The following is a 20,422-nucleotide window of genomic DNA, read 5'->3' on the forward strand; positions in this document are numbered from 1 at the left end:
TTTAATAAAAATAAATACTATTGAGTTTTGCATGATTTAATTAAAATAATGGTGTTTTAATTAATGTTTTGTTTATAGCAAAGTGTGCTTAGCTCTGCCACGTGATAGTTTGATAAAGTACAAATTAAAGTGCAGGCGACCAGCTGATGTTGATAGCCAGTGTTCGCCGGCCATTCGCATATAATACCCGCCTCGTATTTAACTTCGTTGACAATTTAAAGTCGCACGCGCAACCGGCCGACCGTTGCCGCGATACAAAGTGAAAAATTAAAAATAATACGCATTATAATTAATTAACGTCATAGCAATATTTTTTTATTATTACACGGTTATAACAAATGAACTTTAAAGTGGGATATCTCACTCAAAATGACGTTACGGGTCGAAGTGCCCGGGGATAAAATCGTGAATGTGGAATCGTGCAAGTGCAAGAAAAACTATTGCACAGACGTCGCCAAAAATGAATCGAAATTCACTCGAAGATTAAAGGAAATAATAAAAGACACTTGGGATACCAGAACGAAAATAACAGTAGAGCCTTATGTAATTTGTTATGTTTTACCTAGCGTACTCGCAGGGTTGGCCGTGCAAAATTTGTGTTTAGAAAAATCATGCCTCGTGAATTTAAAATACGACGAACGTACCTGCACGAGTATAATGCAGGGACGGACTCACAATTATACGGAGCAAGAAAAAAGTGTTCAGACCATGGTGGCGGGAATGACCGCCTGGAGCTTTCCCTTACAGACGGCACTTCCAGGATTAATGACACTGTTCGTAGGTGCATGGAGCGATCGCACGGGAAATCGAAAAGCTTTTATGGTATTGCCTATTGTAGGAAAACTGGTATCTGTGTTCGGACTAATGTTGAGTTTGGCGTTTTTCCTCCAAGTGGGTTTGAACGAGACCGCCCTGATCGAGGGCCTGCCTCCAGCGCTGGCCGGTGGCCGGGTTGCCATGACGATGGCTGTGTATAGCTACATAACAGACGTGACTTCTGATTCTGAACGGACTTATCGTTTAGGAATTATAACAGCCATTTTGACTCTCACGAGGCCAGTAGGCCTCGCTCTCAGTGGTATTATGACGAAACGTTTCGGCTACTATGGTGTTTTTACAATTGCGTGCTTTTTTTATTTAAGTGGTTTCGTTTACATCGTCTTGAGATTGAAAGAGAAACCGAAAAAGTCAATAGATAATGATAATTCAAATACGATATTCTCTTTGTTCTCTATAAAAGACTTGAGTGCGACCATCAACGTAGCTTTTAGGCAACGCGAAGGATCACGGAGGCTTCAAATTATACTCATCATGTTGGCTTATATGTTCATCGTTGGACCAGTACTAGGTAAGTGATTTACAACTTCATTTTTAAGTAAGTTTAAATTAATATAGTTTAATATAATTTTCGCAGTTATAAAGAGTTTTGTTTACGTTAGGTTTTATCAGCAGTATTGTCGTAAAATCTTTGCAACATGTGCTCGGATCGCTTTGTTTTATTTACAATTTTTACGATCAAATGTAAATTCCTTTCAGTCTCCGCGCAAACTTTCGAATAGCACAATTGTTCACTTACATAACAATACAAAATAGTTACATTGTTGATTACCGAACATTTTACGGCTGTTTTAAAGTTTAGTATACTTCACTATATTGCAGTTCTAAAATCGATTAGGATAAGATTTCTGCAAATACAAAACGTATTATCTATTATTAAAAGCGAATATACTTTTAAAATTTGATTACTAAGTTCATCAAAATTATTTTCCGTATTTTTTTAAAACTACCATCTTTATTAGCAAACAACCTAAGTAAACAAATAAACAAATCCATTAATTACCATAAAACATAATCATATTTATTATTAGAACTATAATATTCTAATTGATTCGATTAATACAAGTTAGCATTCATTCACCATATCTTGGCAAAAAGTTTCCATTTAAATGAACTTATAGTATAATATAATTGTGCCTATAACTCGTATAAACAAGAAGGGTCATTATTTTAATGGAATTAATTATTTTAGACTAACCATCACACATTATTTTGTACGTATAAATGGAATATTATAAAATACAGATTTTAATGGTCCATTAATATAAATATTGGATTATTTTAGGGTTCCGTACCTCGAAAGGAAAAAAACGGATTATAGGATCACTATGTTGTCCGTCCGTCTTTCTGTCAAAACCCTTTTTTATTTTTGCATTTTTAAAAAGCATCTGTAGAACCATGATTTGATACTTAGTACTCATTGATAGTGTTTTTAGGGATGACTAGGCATTGGTCCCGATACAAACATTTGAGATTCCGGTGGGGTTTTAGTGAACCAAATCCCACATACCTCTTCTTCCCTGAAGGTAGGGTACCTTTGGAAGACTTTCTGTAAGAAAAAAAGAAATAACTGGGTCTAGCCACGCTGACCAAGCGCGAGTTGCTTCATTTATATATTGTTTAGAAAAATCTAGTCACACTTAAAATATCATTAATTGACGTAAAATCTAACGATTAAGAATAATGATAACCGTAATTAGGAAGTCGATTTGTACCTTTTGGTTTACTCTTTATTTGACCAATAAATCGTTCTTTTAATTATTTTAATCGTCTTTATAAAATTATCATATCTGCGATAGAGTTTTTATTTATTAAAATTGTTTTATTAAAATAATACAGATTTTTGTAACTGGTAAATATTAGTAGAGTGTTACATTTTGTAACAGCGCTTAATCGCTTTGGGAGATTTCCGGGTTCCGAAGTGACTAATTTATTTGGCTATATCGCTTTATTTTTCTTCCATAATTCTTATCAGAGTTATGTGGAACAAATATAATGCGTTAAACTAATTAAATTATTGATTACTCTGTAAATATACCTCCACTGCTTGAATGTACAATCGCTTTTGTATTGTTCTTGGAGTATACGTAATTATTTCGGCACAATGCTTGCATTATGAGTGCATTATAAATGATTATATACTGCCAAGCAATTAGGTACACTATTGCACGAAATCTTTACATCAAAACGAAACAATTTCTGTCAGACAATTATATAACATGTATCTTTTAAACGTAACATAAAGCAGAAATAACTCAGTGGCTATCCGACATACGATATGATGATCGGTGTTGTAATTACCTGTAAGCGTGTTTCTTTTTTTAGGATATCATGCTAATATTATAAATGCGTATGTTTTGATGAATGGAGGGATGGATGTTTCTTTGAAGGTATCTTCAGAACTGATGAATGAATCTTGCTGAAATTTGGCATAGATGTAGAGCATAGTCTGTAAGAACACAAGTCGTGACTTTTTTAATTTAGTATACTTTAGTTGGTATGTACACACAACGTTGAATTGTAATTTCAACTGTATAGATTTGCTCCGCCATCTGGAATGAAACAGGTTGCGAGCAATTGATTTTGGCTACTAAAATGATACAAACACGTCAAAACTCCGCGAAGCTTCTTAACTCTCCTCGTAAGCCATATATTGAAAACCACTACCCTAGTCTATGATAAAATTTACGCATATAGGTAGGTAGGAAAAGAAGTGAAAGATTAATGCAAAAGACAGGAGAGAGCATTGAATGAAACCATGACCATGACTCAGTGCGGCGTCTGTGGGTCACGGACTTTTGCCTTTTTATTTTGCTCAATTCTTAATAGATGTATAACTTACTGTGCATGATAGTAGTAGCTATCTTTAAAAAGTAAAGTATTAACATAGTATTAAAATCGTAGTAGCTTTGAGATACTGTTTAAAATGTATCAGTTTTTATCTCAGCAGTAGCTATGGAAGTCAGCGTGCTGTAATCATTTGTGCAATACATTTTGCAACATTGTTTCGGACGGATAGATGCGCTACATTTTGCAACAATAGATATTGAACATTTACGCCGTTAATCCCATTGGTACATTTATTTTACACAATAAATCTTACTAATATTATAAATGCAAATGGATAGATGTTAGAAGTTATCAGAACGGCTTCATGGATTTTGGTGATTGGCATATAGATGTAGAATATAGTCTGGAAGAACACATAGGCTACTAATTAAGTTTTTTTCAATTCTGTGCAAACGGAGTTCTAAACGACAGCTAGTAACAACATAATTATTAAAATATTGTCACTAATTAAAATTATAAAATATAATCCTCAATACTTTGTATTTTTAACCGACTTCTGAAAGGGGGAGGTTCTCAATTCGTTTGTATGTTTTTTAACTAAAAGACATTGCGGTCAGTTTAGGACCATGTATTTTTACAAGTTTTTGACGTTGTAAAATTATGATGACATTGTGCTTATCTGATGATGGAGCTGGAAGGTGGCCATAGGAACTTTACACTAAAACGACACAACCTCTTCGAGTTCGGGCTCGCTTGGATCGTTTTGACTTTTTTTATTTTTTTTAAATTTCAAGTTCTTTTTATTTTATTATACCTGTTTTCTTTGATTAAATATTACTTCGCTGTCCTTAGATGGTGTTGCCAGGCACCCGGAATAAAAAAAATTAACTTAAAATAGTTCGTTTATGTCCAAAGTTAACATAAAAACCGTTTTTATGTAAAACACAAAATGCTAATAAGATGAGAGAAATTTATTACTTTTATTATAAATGATAGTAGCGGTCGCATACGACTTTGTCAGTGTTGAATTTAAATTAAAAAAGAAGTCTATAATATTCCAGGGTGCATTAGCTACCTTCCCGTTAAATTCCCGTCAAAATCCGTCAAGCCGTTCCGAGGATTACGCGGAACAAACGCGGTCTTGCGGACATCACATAAAATTTAGAAATATTTTTTTTCGTTGTCAGTAAGAGTACGTGTACGATATTTTTTAATATTATATACAGACACTCACATTTTATTTATATGTAGATAAATATACATGTATAAAAGATTAAAATTAACATAGTATAAATGTTTAGGTAATCAGATTTCTTGTTGCTGATTGTCAGAATAAATTTTTAGCGTATCAATAAATTGCTTTTTTATTGTAATAAATACATTTTTACATAAAAACCGGAATAAAATAAATTAAAAAAAGTTCAATGATAAACTAGTATAGTTGAAAGGACTAATGTGGGAATTCTGCCTATAAGTTACAACGTTGCAACATCATCAGCTATACGTCCCCACCGAGGGGCTCGGAGCCTACCCTAAGTTAAGGGTGATTAGGCCATAGTTAACCACGCTGGCCTAGTGCGGGTTGGTTGACTTCACATATATCTTTGAATTTCTTCTCAGATATGTGCAGGTTGCATCACGATGTTTTCCTTCACCGTAAGAACGCCGGATAAATGTACATATGTAAATCGTAAATCGAAAAACACATTGGTATATGGCGGAATTCGAACCCAGGACCTGCAGATTGCAAGTCAAGTGCTTTAACCCTAAGCCACCGACGATCTTTATCGTTGCAAACAAAAAGTTAATTTTTCAACGATTGTACTAATTTTTGAATCTATTAAATTCTATAAATAAATTGTCTGCTTTCGCAGCTTGTTGGCTAGTTTATATAATTGTTATTGCAAGTGGAAATTTGAGAAAGGGTCAAAAATATGAAATTGTAAAACTTTAGTCGTGTTATTAATAAAATTACTGTCATGTATTTTTTCGTTTTGACGGCAATACAATATTTTTGGTATGGATCGTTTTTTTGCCTTGACATTTCGTTATCACTTCATACTACAAATGAATGTATGTTAGTATTACAATTTAAAATGGTATGGAACTTCAAATTGAACATTTTCTGCTATTTGGTAGACACGATAGATAAATTGTGTTCGTTCCAATTTTCTTATCTTATAGTTATTGTCTGACTTTTATTTAGAACTAAACGACTTTAGGTAATTAAAACTAACGATTCTTTTAATATTCGTCATCAGTTTGCCCTCTTCTCTACGGAGGATTTCCACGACACACTATAGTTTCAGCTCACACACACGCAATGTGTTTATCACACAATCTATCTATATTTATGTCATCACTTGTCACCCACGACTCCGTAAAAAACAATAATAGTAGCTTCTATGTCTTTCCAGACTGTGTTCCACATCTATGCAAAATTTCAGCAAAATGCATGTGGCCGTTCTGTAGATCTATAAGTTCAAACATTCGCATTTGTAATATTAGAAGAATTAGTAGGATTATCTTTCCGCATTATATGTGTACGCTAATCCGCTTGTTCAATTTCTCTATCACATGCGCTACTTTCAAACATCCTCTAACATACTCATTCTTAACTTATCTTTTCTTGTCACACCATACATCCATCTTAACACACGAATATCAGCTACATGCAATCTCCTTTCATCGTCATCCCTCTTATTATCTTTGACAAGACAGAGGTAGCTACATGTTTAAAACAGGAATATTGGTCTCAGAAACTAGAAATGCGTTTCGCACGTGTTCATTCAATGAGTAGTATTAATTTGGTTGTTATTTTTTTCTTGTACCTTGTAAAAATATATCTTGAATGTAAATGCTAGAGTATAAGCGACCTTTAATAAAATATATTAGATCTAACTGGAAATGTTAGGATGAAAGTTTACATTTTTAGGTCAGCGAGTTATCGTAAACTTTGATAGCTTTTTAACTTTGTTGCATCTTTAATGTAACTGGATGAATAAACTATTTCTAATCTTTTTTTAGGTTGTGCTAACTTTGTCCTCAACTCGGTCCGTGTGAAATTAAAAAAAAAAATTAATAAGTAGCCTATGTGTTCTTCCAGACTGTTCTACATCTATGTCAAATTTCAGCGAGATCCGTTCAGCCGTTCCGGAGATACCTTCTAACAAACATCTATCCGTCTAACCATCAATCCATCTAAACTTTCGCATTTTCTTTTTTTACATCCGAACACATTATATGTTTATATTTTACGACTGTATTCTTTTATAAAAGTATGCTATAATCAAGTATATCTCAGAGAAGATACGAATGCGTTTAGTGGAGCCTATTAAGAGAAATGTTTGCAGATTGCCGACGCTCACGGGCTCGGAAGCTTGACTAATAGATGTGTTATTTGGGATAAAGGTGAGGCGCAGATGACGTATTGGTTCACACGGTACAAGTTCAAATTCACCGAAGTCGACTACAGCTTGTTCCTCACATACTCCGTACTTGTCGGCAGCGTTGGTAAGTTTTTTTTATTTTTTTTTAATGGAAAATAAGTTCTTTTACACATTATTGGTTAGAATTCTTTGACGCGAATGCCGCGCTTTCGTTACCAAGTCTAGTCTAGTCAGAATGATTAGTGAGGCGACATAAACGTCGACATTTTAGTAAGGCTAGTGTTGCGCCAGTACACCGGCACAGTGTCGGATTTTCTTCCTAACAGTTCAAATGATGCTATTTAACGATGTGGTATCTGTTGTTAATATGAAGGAAAAGCGTTTGCTTTGAGAGAATGAATGATAGAATCGGAAGGAAATAGCTCATCACACATCGTATGAACAGTTTTAAGCTATCAGATCTCCAAAAAAACTTTTTCTTTTATAATTTTTGTAAAGTGAATACACTTTTTTTTTTAAATAAACGCAATTGTTTTCAAAATCCTCTCGTAGAGCCAAATAATCTTGCGGTTAACAGTAAGGTCGTTGATAGCGGATTACAATACAGAGTTATCGTTCATGTATACCACAAATATACAATATTTATTTAAAACTATTCATATAAGTAAATGTTTCCATGTTTATAAAGTATAAATGAAATATAAAAATACATTTTATACGACAAAGAAATAAAAAAATGCTTAATACTCGAGCATAAATATATTGTAATACTCACAGAACTGGATGGCTTCAATTTGAAGTAAATAACGATATATTATGTAATAACTATTTTATGTATTTATCATTCCGCAAAACATTGTAATATATAAGCAATTTATTTATGTAGTCTATTAATAATTTACGATGAAATTGTCAATATAGTACATTTTAATACAATGAAATAAATCGTAGTGCCTGTCTCATAAAATAAAATGTGTCTCAGTAGACATTTTATGTGTCAAAATATAGTGATTTTATTTACCGTGGAATTCACCACCGACTCGGACAAACACGTAAAAAACCGAGATAGCACTATTCTGTAGATGTGCTACAGCATTGGAAACTCCCAATTATAATAATTCAATCACAACGTTCACTATATAAAATAGTGTAAGTATACTTATTATATTAAAAAAAAAATACAATATACACAAATTAATCGTTTCACCTAATATAATATCGGTAGTGGTAGACGACTGCAACAATATTTGCTGCACGAATAGACTGGCTCGCCTGGTGCACACGACCACACAGAAGGCAGGCGTCAAGTGGAAGCAATTCCGCGTTTCGTCTGATGAATGTGCGCGTCGAAGGACTAATTTTGGTTGCCTTTCCCTGGCCAACCTTTTATAAGGAAAGGATGGGAAGGGGAAATGAATTTGATGGATACGGGGACGCTTGGGAAAGGAGAAGTATACTATCTTTGCGTGCTCCATCGATTAATGGTAGGCAACGCATCTGCAATTTCTGCTGTATAAGTGCAGCGCTTGCTTCGTTATTTTGACAACTTCAGGTAATTGCTTGCTCGTTTGTCATCTTTTGTTACTCTTTTTAAGGCCATCATAGTAATTTCAATCTTTATCTCCCTGTTTTTAGTAGGGTTAAACTGGCACGCAAACCCTGTATAGACTAAGATCGGTATGGGGATCGGCTCGCCAGTTTTACGTCCTCCTGATTGATTTGTGACTCGTCATTTCCTTCTTAATCATCTCCCACTTCACGTAATTCATCCATTTCTTCCTACATCTATCCCTAACCTAATGTCAATCTTAAATATCTCAACAAAAAGAAGAAGAAAAGCAAACATAATTTAACTTGTTTACATCTTGCGCTGCGTTTTTCTCATAAATTGTTTATATTAATACTAACTGACTAATGAACTGTGAAATTTCCTTAACGTCATTTAAATGTTAACAACATTAATGGACGTCGCCTTTGTTAATGATAAGATTGTCACAGCAACAGAGAAATTGCTGTTAACTAAATATAAACAAAACGATAGATGAGACATTAACTATATAATTATTTGTTTGTCAAATATTTATGACAGCGTGCGAATGTTCCATAACTGACATGTGTGGAAAGAGAATTGTGGTATTCAATCAGTTGTATGAATAAATATATTCATCCTTCAAATTCAAGTACATTTGAGTGATAAAATAAATTTTAAAACACATTAATTTTGTCCCGGAAACAACATTAATTTTACATCGAATTTCAAAATTTATGGCAATTTAATAAATTAATTATTTTTGATTTATTATCAGCGTATGACAAAGTATAATATTACAATTATATATCCAACGTAACAGGATATGATGTGAGTAAAAAGATCATCTTGTTTTCATCTGACGGATAAATAATTGGGTTCGATTTTAACCGACATCGTAAAGGAGGTTCTTATTTCCGTATTAATCACATTAAATAGCCTACATTTCCTGAACAATAAATAATTTGAACGATTTTTCATAGCATTCTTTTATCGTGAGTTAATAAGGAGTTCAAACTTTCACTATTTCTTCTGTCGATAATAAATGCGACTAAAGGCACGTTTTTAATAAAACCACGTGTGAAAAAACAGCCTTGGCTTTGTTATTCTCACAAGTTTATTCTGTTCTAAATCTGTTGTTAGTTTTTACATTGTATTTATTTATATTTGCCAATAGTTCAATTTAATCTATTTATGTCTGAATAACTTTATAATCTATCATCCCGCTTATTTCTTATCTGTCGGTTAAGTCGTTCCACAGTATATTCATATCTGTAAAGACTTTAACGTAGACTTTATAAGTGAAGAGACCGCAGCCCATAGACATCCGCATTTGCAGATACCTTGCCTACCTATAATCGATAAAAGAAGGGCACGCATTGGAAAGAGAAATATCATCCTCCTGCGCCAAATCAGTAGGGACAGGATGACTAAAATTAGGCCTCCGTCACGCGAAATCATCAGACGAAACACGAAATTACTTCCATTACGGTATTTCAACAGTCAAGTCGACCAATTCGTGCAACAGAATATTGTGTTTACTGTTAAAACCATAAATATCCGTATTGTAAATAGTAAATGATTCACGACAAAACATTTTGATGCAAATGAACTCAAGGTAATAAAACCAATATTTATAAAAAGATTTATAGTCTTTAAGTGGTTACATAAACGTTCTTTTGTGTTTTATCCTACATACTAAATCTACACTGGCGTACTCATATAACTAATATTATAAATGCGAATGTTTAGGTAGATGGATGTTTGAAGGTATTTCCAGACCGGCTGAACGGACCTTGCTAAAATTTGGCATGAATGTAGAGTAACGTCTCGAAGAACACATAGGCTACTAATTATGTCGCTGGCGACAGCTTGTTTGCTTAATAAGTCTGAATATGGTAATTAGTGTAATACTGTAATATACCAAAAATAGCATTATGAGGACGTCATTTTGAATGTATTAACTAACTTGATTACAAATTGCACCAGGTGCAATATTCAGTATTGAAATTAAGGTATAATTTAATTTTTAATTATCTCCAGGTTCGTTCATCACGCTGTATCTGTTCAGCAAGAAGTGGGAGATAGAGGACAGCGCTATCGGAGTGTTCGCGTGTCTGAGCAGGGTAGCTGCGAGCGTGGTGTACGCGCTTGCGCCAACACGCACCATATACTTCCTCGGACCAGTGCTGGACATGTTCAGCTCGGCAGGAGCAACCTCGCTAAGATCTCTTGCCACAAAACTTGTGGAAGCGGATGAAGTCGGTTAGTACACATATTTTAACAAGTATGTCTAGATTTTTTTATTTTATGGTGACATACGGCCATGTAGCCACTGTAACTCGTTGAAATATTTAAACGACCGCTGCCCATAGACACTCGCAATTATAAATACGTTGCCTACCTAATTGACGGACAGGGGACGCACAGGCATAGAATATGTCCCCTTTTTCCTTCAAATACGATTTTTTTATAAGGAAAAGATGGGACGGGAAAGAGGCTCTGGAGACTAAAGTTAGGCCTCCGTCACGCAAATTCCTCAGACGAAATCCAAAATTGCTTCCACTTAATGCCCGCCTGTTGTGTGGCTGTGATTTGCACCGCACGAGCAGACTCATTCTTGCAACAGATGTTGTTGTTGGCATCTACCAGTTTGCTACTGTTTACTCGAGCTTTGAAAGAAAATATGATTGAAATCTAACTGATTTAGAAATTTTCTCTGTTAGGTTAGGTTAGGTGAGTAGGAAAATAAAACTCATTTAGCAGGTATTAAGATCATATTTATAGTGAATGAAACTTACTTGCTAGATATCTGTAAGGGAAATGTCAACAGTGTTTTATTGCAATATAATTAATATTGGACATTCTTGCATATTTTCATTATTTATTTAGTTAACTAACTTTCCATGTTGAATGAAACATTGAGTGTTATGATGTTAAATATGCCAATCATTTGCCAACTTTGTTTCTTTACATAAGGAATGTAAAGAAACAAAGTATGATAATAACAAGCAACAATCAGTTCCCAAGCATTTTCCGTAAATAAACTCGCAAATATTATGACGAACAATGACGATTCTATGACACGGCCACAAAGTGACAGTGACACTTCAGATTTATCTTCCTGTCATATATATTGACTTTGGGATATAACTGACGTAGATGTGCAAGGTTATTACTAACTACTTATAGTTGAAATAAAATAAAAAAATCAAATAATAGGATAGTTAATATCAAGTTCATGGAATATAAAGTTTGGCATAAAATTTACATGTGCATAAATTTAAATATTTTATTTATGTTATCAATAATGGCCAGGAATTAAAAATAATGCATATATTATAAAGTTTGACAACCGACGTAGAATAAACTCGAGTAAGTCAAGACTCGTCTAGCCAAGGGTCTCAACTAAATTTCATGACCTGTAGATCAACTTACAATTTCCACGTGTGAACCTGATCTGTGAACCGGTTCGCAGTTCAGCATAATTTGAACCCATATAGATGATTAGACTCGCACACGATGAACACAATATTGCGTTGATCAAGTTGAACCGTGAGCTGGAAATTTAGTTAATGAGTCGCAGATCAAGCCTCTCTGATATGAACTTTTGAGCCGGATCAGAGCTGATCAACACACATCATCGTGTATTGTCCCTGAAATAATAATACAAATATATTTCAATGTTTGCAGTTTACAATGGAAATTCACCTTAAACAAGTTTAGGATTACTTCGGCTTTGAAAAACTTCAGTGGGTAAAACAAATATGTTCATAGCAATAAAGTAATTTTAAAATATTCCATGTCATGCATATGGTTTGTTAGAAGACTGGAACAATATGTTCTATTATATTCGTGACCTTAGCAAATTTAAATATACAAAGCCAATCACAATTAGTAATCTATTGACAATTATACAAAGATTTCTACGCAATTTAAATAAAGCGCTGCATTTCATTTCGTAAAAATTACCGTGGATAAAAATATTTAGATATGATTTTTTTATACTTTTACGTGTTACGGTCATAATTTCAATAGCGAATTTAATGTTATTATTCAAATGATTGCTAAGAAACATTTTATTACCTAAAAAAATGCGAATGAATCGATAACCTCCTTCTTTTTGAAGTCGACTAAAAAGATTTTGACTCTCGAATGATTAATGCGTTTGATACTAAATAAAAATTTAAACAATTAAACATCTCTTCATCTGAATGTTTATGCGTTTTGGCGAATTAATAATTTTTAATGCGAGATAAAAATGTTATTTAAATACCAAATAGGCTATAAAAACATAAAAAGGTCAGATTTGGATATCTTGTATAAATAAATATTTAATATATTTAACGTTTATTGTTTATTTTCAGGTAAAACGAGCTCATTAATAAGCATATCGGAAGCTCTGGTACCCGTCATCTACACGCCCGTGTACAGCAAGGTTTATCTAAGCACGCTGTCGACGTTCTCCGGAGCCTTTTATCTTATTAGTGCAGCGCTGGCAGTACCCGCTATAGGAATATTCTTGTAAGTTTTAACAACTTTTTTTATTATTTTTTTATAACTGCAAATTAAACGGACTGGTTTCACTAACCCTGGGTTTTCTTTAGTAAGTAAATAAGAGTCTTAAATCTATGATATTAAATAAAATATTATAAACGAATAATTAATTAAAATATATTATTAAAAGAAATCCCTTTAGGAAAAGTTCCGAAGATACTGGCAGCGTTCCCTTTGAATAGCTATACTAATTCTTTGTCCGAGGTAGCTGTCAGCTCTTCGTTCCCCTGTGATGTCGATTAACTTTTTTGATATTCCTTAAAAAGCCTTAAAACGCTAGGACCCGACGGACCAAGGGTCTCGACACCGAATGGGATAAAATCATTTAAAACACATTGTTAATTCTGTTTTGTTAAAGATAAGATTTGACAGACATGACGATGTTTTATAAAGAGGTTTTGGTCTCAGAAACTAACGGTTAGTAAGCGAAGTAACTGCTGCCTTTCGATGTAAGTTGTTTATTACAGTTTTTTAAATTCAGAATTGGTTCCGTTTAATTAATCGAATTTTTATAGAGTTTATTTTATTTTTTTAGATTTTTTTCTCTCAATTTTAATTTAGTGTAGAAAATTGCTTTTAAAACTTGGATATAGTGATCAGATAATGAATGAATAATTCGCGCTTTAATTTGAATTAAAAGTTATTGTCAGATTTATTGAATAAAACTAATTTAACGGATTTGGCGATATTGAAAGGAATTTTGGTAGGGGAGTCAAAAAATCAAGAGTTTTTTCTATAATTAAAACGTCTATTATAGTGCAGCTAGATGGATAATAATGAATATGACATTTTGTGAACCTTTGATGGTCTTGTCCGTTGAAGAATAATGGCGGAACAGTTTTCGTACTATCTTTGTTTCTTCTAAGAATTTAAATGAAACTGCAATATGTTTTTATACATATTTCTGCAGTGTAAACGGTAATACAAAAGCCAAATGTCATGACCGAATACGAATACTTTCACGTTGACTATCGTTGCGCCGAGCAGTAATAGCATTTCGAAACTAAAGCAAAAAGAGACCTTGCGGTCAGTTCAACAGTTTGCCCTTAATTTTATTGACACAAAGTAATGTCTGTCGATTTCTAACACAATCAAAGCCTTGAACCGTCGTTTTCTTTGATAATTGTTATGATTTATGTGACTGGTGTTTATTTTTTTTTATACAATGAGTCATAGCAGAAATTGGGCTTACACTGCTGGAACATACATGAAAAACATAACTGTATGTTATTTCAGATTTTTTAGAGAAAAAATTTGGCTATGGAAATCTTCATCTTTAAAGTAGTTAATGTTTTATGTTCTTTTAATATTATTGATGTATTAGCGATCACCCGCGACTTCATCAGACCAGAATTTAGAAAAAGCCTATAACTTCACACATATCTTTGGAGATTATAGATAGGTACACAAAATTATTAAAATCTCTCTATACATCTGTCGTACAGATGTAAAATACCTTTGCTAATTGGATCCGTGTTCCCTGAATTTATTAGTTTATGATGAAGTTGGAACAACGAGGAATGAATGTATAATCTGTATTACGACAAATAGATTTAATAGAAGCACCTGATTATTAAAGCAAGCATTTTTATTTCTTTTGTAAACATTAGTTTGTTTATTACTTGTTTTTGGTAGCTGAGAATTAGCGCAAATATGCCATCTCCTTAAAGTCTGACTACTAGTTTCTTAGTTTTTAGATGATAAAAACATCAATAAAAAAACTATAGTCAATATTAATGATAATTCAAGTAGTGAATTCACGAATTAATAATTATTTAATTTATTTTAACACATAAGGTCTGCTAAAAAATAACATGGTTTTCCACTTACGTCAATAAATTTTATATACAACTGGAGATAACCTTTAACGTGATAATTTAACCATTTTAATTCATGTGGGATCTTAAGCATACTTATAATTATTAACATACCAATCCTGAAATAGATATTAAAATGAACGTAATAAATATAAAACATACGATGCGTGCCGGAGGCCTTATTTTTGTCCCCTTTCCATTCCCACACTTTTGTTATAAGGAAAGGATGGGAAGAAATGGATTTGACGGAGGAGTAGACCGATTACTCTGCGTCCCCTCCTTCGCAAATCCTCTCCCTCCCCTTTCTGGGGATATATCCTTTTTTGTGTGTCCTATCTTTCAAAAGCTCACTATATACATACGTCTCTACTGAGGGGCTCGCCCATAGTCAATCCTCCATCGTAGAAAGGTAGGGCAGGCTTCTGCAAATGTCGTCTCTATTCAACGATCGCTTCGCTATTTCGGCGTATTCTGTTGACCGCCTGCTCGTTTGCCACCATACGATATAAAAAATATAATATGTCGTTTCTTTGCTAACACCATTTCTTTTCATTAATAATGATAAATAAACAAATATTATTTATATATTTACAGATCGTTGTTCAGTTTACGAAGAAAAGAAATCAAAGAGATGTCAGCTACAACAAACAAGACAAAGGAAAACGAAGTAACCCGATTTTAATTGATATTGTAGAAATTATTTGTTGTGTTATTTGAATTACATTTATACTGAGTTGTGGAAAGTATGTCATTTTCGTAATAAGTTAACTATGGATATGTTCAGGAGGCTAGACATAGTGCATTCGCTTCCAAGTGATTCCATAAAGAGATTCAAAAATATATGAAATCGACGCGATAATCACCTGACTTATAGAAAGTTATTTTCAGTTCTATCAATTTTGAAGTTCGCTATGGAGTCGCTTCGAAGCGAATGCACTTTGTCTAACCCCGGTCAACTTACTACTAAATGGTAGACCTACAAGTGGTTTGCTTGACTCTTGTAATAATAGGTAGAAGTTTTACGACATGAAAGCTGTATGCGATTTACGGAGCAAAGGGACTTTAGCCCTTATTTTGTGATTTCTAGTGTTCATATGAAGTAAATTTTAAGAAAAAATGATAATTGTTCTATATAAATTATTCTTATAGGCATCATTAACGCCTTGTTCGGGGTTAAGCTAAATGTTATGTTTGTTTTTAATTTGTTTATAAACTCTTTCAGTGGGTTTCTTAGACCAAAATCCCCGTTTAAAACATACTATCTCTGTTTTTTCAATGATAATGACAAGGACAACGATATGTTTTATACAGAGATTTTGGTCTCGCAAACCAAAGTTGGACCAGACCCGCTGAGTTCTACATAAGTCAAGTAAAGGGCAATGGCTTATATTGTAATAATAATAAATATTAAAGACATGAATGCAAATTACTGGTTTCTTCCTGCGGTGCATTCGCACGGCGAAAACATTTAAAAATAAATTGTGATTTTTTTGTTTCCATTTATGAACGTGTTCTGTTTTTATTACAGATGAAGATGTTTTTGTAAATGTTTTCGACAGTGTGAACGCAGGGTTAGTTATATATGTTTGTGTGGATTGTATATTAGTTAAAATGTTCCATATTACAGTTAAGTGTTGTTCTGTGTGTATGATCATTTAAGGTGGTTGTGATTCCTAGATATCTGAATGTAATACAACTCTTTTTGAATTAGTTTTCGAACTATGTTTAAAGAAAGTTCATCCCTTACTCCAAATTAAGTCTTATTTGTTTTTAACCGTTGATTTTTGTGTTATAATTTAACCGATTGTAAAAATATTAAAATAATAAACTATTTAAACAAACCCCTAGTTTTTTTAATGTATAATACCACCGTAACCTCGTAGACTTAATTCCAGAAATACGCTAAAAATATATTTTCTGTATTTTTAACCCCGACGATAACCTGTAGGTTGCTAGTTAATGGAACGGATTAAAATACTATTAACACACATTTCTTCTTATTAAAAGCTTAATAAATATAAAAGAAATTTGCATTAAGTAATTTATAATCATATAACTTGACCTGGACGCAATCACATTTAAGTAAATGACGGAGTATAGAATGGTCTGAAGGACATACCGGCACATACCCTATATGCGTGGGACAAGGACAGGGATATGATGAATTTCATCTAATTTTATCTCTTTCTTGTGGGTTTTTCTTTCTGAAATATCTGTATAAAATGAACAGTATTTATCAGTTACAAGAACTCCACTGAACGTACTCTAAAAAACTCAGGGGAAAATATACAACTCACTTGTCAAATTCCAAGCCGTCCTTTTGTAACCGTGAGATTCCGAGAACAATATACCGTCATTATCTTTGAGAAACAGAGATAACAATTTTATACGGGTTTTGATCTCGGAATGTCACGGTTAGTTTTTTAATAATGAGATGGACATGTTTTTGATATGTATTTATGCCAGTGGTTTCCAAACTTATTTTGTCTACTGCCCACTTTGAGAATAAATATTTTTTTAGCGCCCCCCATATTTTCACATATTTAAAAACCACTATAACTTCAAATTAAATTAAATATTGTGACCTATATATGTATATTAAAGGAGAATTCTAAGCGAAACTTTTACTATAACCCGCAACTTGAGACCTGCAGCGCCCACAAGGGGGCGTTTTCGCCCACTTTGGTAAATACTGATTTAGGCAATGGAAATCTAGTTATTAGAACTATAATTGTTTCTTCGGACACGTGTAATGTTTTAACACTTAAGTCATTATGATAAGAGATAAACTCGTAACCTCACATCATAACATACATAGTAACTACTTAGCCAAGTGTTAATAGATTATCGCTTTAAAACACAAAATAATTTACATCAAAGGACCATTTATAAATGCCTATAACTAAAATGTTCGAATTGTATCCTGGCATTGAGTTTCCATACTCGAAACCAGTATTAAAACATGTTTTTATTTGTTGACAATGTATTTGCGACTTGTTTAGCGAGAAACCTCTTTACGCGAGAATAATCCGGTCTCGAAGGACCACCTCTATAAGCGAGAAACTTTGGTAAGAGAGAAACCTTTGCTTTATACTAAAAAAAAAACTAAGTCCTGATAATTCTGTCATCTAGTAGTATAATACATCTCCAATAAAATGTTGTAAAAAATCTAAAATTTCAATTTAAAATTCAATGTCGGTTTTGTTATAGATTTTTCTTCCGGTATTTCATTATTTATTAGCATTCTTATATATCTTCCTTGTTGGTCGGAAGGTAATTTTATACCGAGAGCTTCACAATTCCGGACTATCTCTCTGCAACCTCGGAGATCGCGGTTTCTCACTGAAAATTAAAAAGAAATAATTTAATTAAACTAACAAGCTACATATGTGCCAAATTAATGTTAAATCCTTTTAAAGTTGTACCTTGATAGGCGAGAGTCCAAGATACCGCGATATAAGCGAGAAAACTTACATTACATTTTACCTGAGTTTCTCGCTGATAGAGGTTTCTCACTTATCAAGTTTTGACTATAGCTGTTTTTTAAGGTTAAAGTTAAATTTTAACAAACATCATCTGTTTATCCAACCATCTAAACATTCACATTTATAATATTAGTAAGAACAGTTCACTTACATTTGTAATTAAAAAGCAATTGTAAAACTTTAGTATATTCTGTCATCATTTTATATTTAAGTAGCGACTGCATTAAGCTCACCACAGCATCTTCGTTGTACTCCCTTAAAATATTAATACTAAATATTGTTGCCCTGAAAAAAAAAGAAAATCAATCACAACAACATAACAAATATCTTTTATATAATAAAATGTATATTTTTTCCTTTTAAATCTATGGTTTTTCCTCATGTGTACCAAAATATGTGGACAGACATTTTACTAAAGTTTAATTAGTTCAAAAACTCTTTTAAAAAGACTCTTATTGAAGAGTGGATCAATCTTAGTATATAGCCTTCACACATAAGCAATGCACCAATGATTAGGATAGTATATTTTAAGGAAAAAACCTAATATTACTACTTACTTGTCTCTAACTATATTTTGTAATTTTTCAGATGTCTCCAATAGCTCATTAGATAGCATTTGATCAGAAAACCAAGTACTAGACCAACACATATGCCAAAAACATACAAGTGGATAATCATCATTCCATTTCTTACTAAATTCTAAGACATACTTCTTAAAAATAACCAAAGAGGCCTCAGACCTGTTTAGAATGGTATCTTGTATTAATTCTCTAAATATTATTCTATAGAAACCTCTTAAACCTTCATATTTCTTGTAACAATTTGATAATATTGTAAGACCTTTTTCTGCATTACCTTTGAAACAATGAGCTTTCGCCAAATAATGTAAAAATTCCCCATTACGCTTATAAAGCCCGTAATCAACATTATAGCAGTATTGTTGGAGAATAACGATAATGTCTGGCTTTCCGGCAATGCTATAAGTTCTAAATAATCTCTTTATAGTGTTCATACTTATCAATTTCCTATTATTAGTACACATTTTTACCAAATCTACAACTTGTTTGTTCTTATTCTTTGATAAAAGGTCTAGTAAGCTATTGTCAATCTCTTCATTTGTCATTTCAACATAATTGTTTGTATTATTGTCGTCTTTGCTATAGTAACTCAATCGAATTTCTTTCCCAGAAAATAAATTACTTACACTACATATGTCAGACTTTGGTTTATCTTGTTTTAATAATTCATTTGTAAATACATCCATAACATCCACGGTTGAAGTAAAATTGTGTCGTATTGTTGGTAAACATCGTAATTTACTTTGCAGCATGGAAGGTGATCGTAAAAATTTTAAAGTTGTTTTTATTTTATTGACCTGCATTTTATAATCCACAATATCGAGTTTACTTTATATTAGTCTTAATTAACTATATACACTACATGTTTAGTTACAAACAGAAAAATTTATAAAATAAATAATATCAGAACTAAAAACAAATAATATGACACAACACCATCAGACAATGATTTACAAGTCTGACAGTGACAGTTACGTTGTCAGTTGTCATACCAAAGTCCATTATGTATGGAAAAATAAAAACTATATAAATCATCTATGACTCCCATTAATTTTGACTATTAGTCGAAAAAACGCTGAAAAACTATTCTATTTTTGCATTTAATAATTAAAAGACCACAATTTTAGATTTCGGTTTAAATGTACGATGGCTTCATCTGGCGCCATCTATCTTGTAGTAGGCACACTAATAATTTCCCCGAAGTAACTTTGAAGTGTTACTTTTGCCCAATAGATGTCTATGTACAATTTATAATCGTTATTTTTTTGGATAAATCGAAAATTACATTATCTTGGGTGAGCTCTGTCGGATCTAAAATATATCTTTGAGCGGGTTGGTAGTAGACGACCATAGTATAATTACCATCCATGTGTCATAAATGCAACTTTGTATCATCATCATCATCATCAGCTCACTATATGTCCCCACCGAGGGGCTCGGA

At 32.8% G+C, this 20,422-nt stretch overlaps 2 protein-coding genes across 4 annotated transcripts; one reads left to right on the forward strand and one right to left on the reverse strand.

Annotated features, from left to right (window-relative positions):
- The first annotated feature begins 171 nt into the window (after window positions 1-171).
- LOC106114467 (uncharacterized) lies at window positions 172-16,168 on the forward strand. 2 transcript variants are annotated; one of them, XM_013307698.1, is made up of 5 exons: window positions 172-1,348; window positions 7,039-7,140; window positions 10,588-10,809; window positions 12,912-13,068; window positions 15,513-16,168. In XM_013307698.1, the coding sequence occupies exons 1-5, from the start codon at window positions 370-372 to the stop codon at window positions 15,598-15,600; spliced, it is 1,548 nt and encodes a 515-aa protein (XP_013163152.1). In that variant the 5' UTR covers window positions 172-369; the 3' UTR covers window positions 15,601-16,168. The 2 variants fall into 2 exon arrangements, with proteins under 2 accessions (XP_013163152.1, XP_013163154.1); XM_013307700.1 differs by lacking the exon at window positions 7,039-7,140.
- Window positions 16,169-17,536: 1,368 nt separating this feature from the next.
- LOC106114071 (uncharacterized) lies at window positions 17,537-19,914 on the reverse strand. 2 transcript variants are annotated; one of them, XM_013307149.1, is made up of 4 exons: window positions 19,608-19,695; window positions 18,961-19,143; window positions 18,555-18,688; window positions 17,537-18,260 (listed from the first exon to the last, which is right to left on the reverse strand). In XM_013307149.1, exons 2-4 carry the CDS (start codon window positions 19,050-19,052, stop codon window positions 18,088-18,090), a joined length of 399 nt encoding a protein of 132 aa, XP_013162603.1. In that variant the 5' UTR covers window positions 19,053-19,143; window positions 19,608-19,695; the 3' UTR covers window positions 17,537-18,087. The 2 variants fall into 2 exon arrangements, with proteins under 2 accessions (XP_013162603.1, XP_013162602.1); XM_013307148.1 differs by having other exon boundaries at window positions 18,961-19,914.
- Window positions 19,915-20,422: the final 508 nt, after the last annotated feature.

The sequence above is a fragment of the Papilio xuthus genome, unplaced genomic scaffold (genome assembly GCF_000836235.2).
Source record: "Papilio xuthus unplaced genomic scaffold, Pxut_1.1 DF828142.1, whole genome shotgun sequence".
NCBI classification, from domain to species: domain Eukaryota; kingdom Metazoa; phylum Arthropoda; class Insecta; order Lepidoptera; family Papilionidae; genus Papilio; species Papilio xuthus.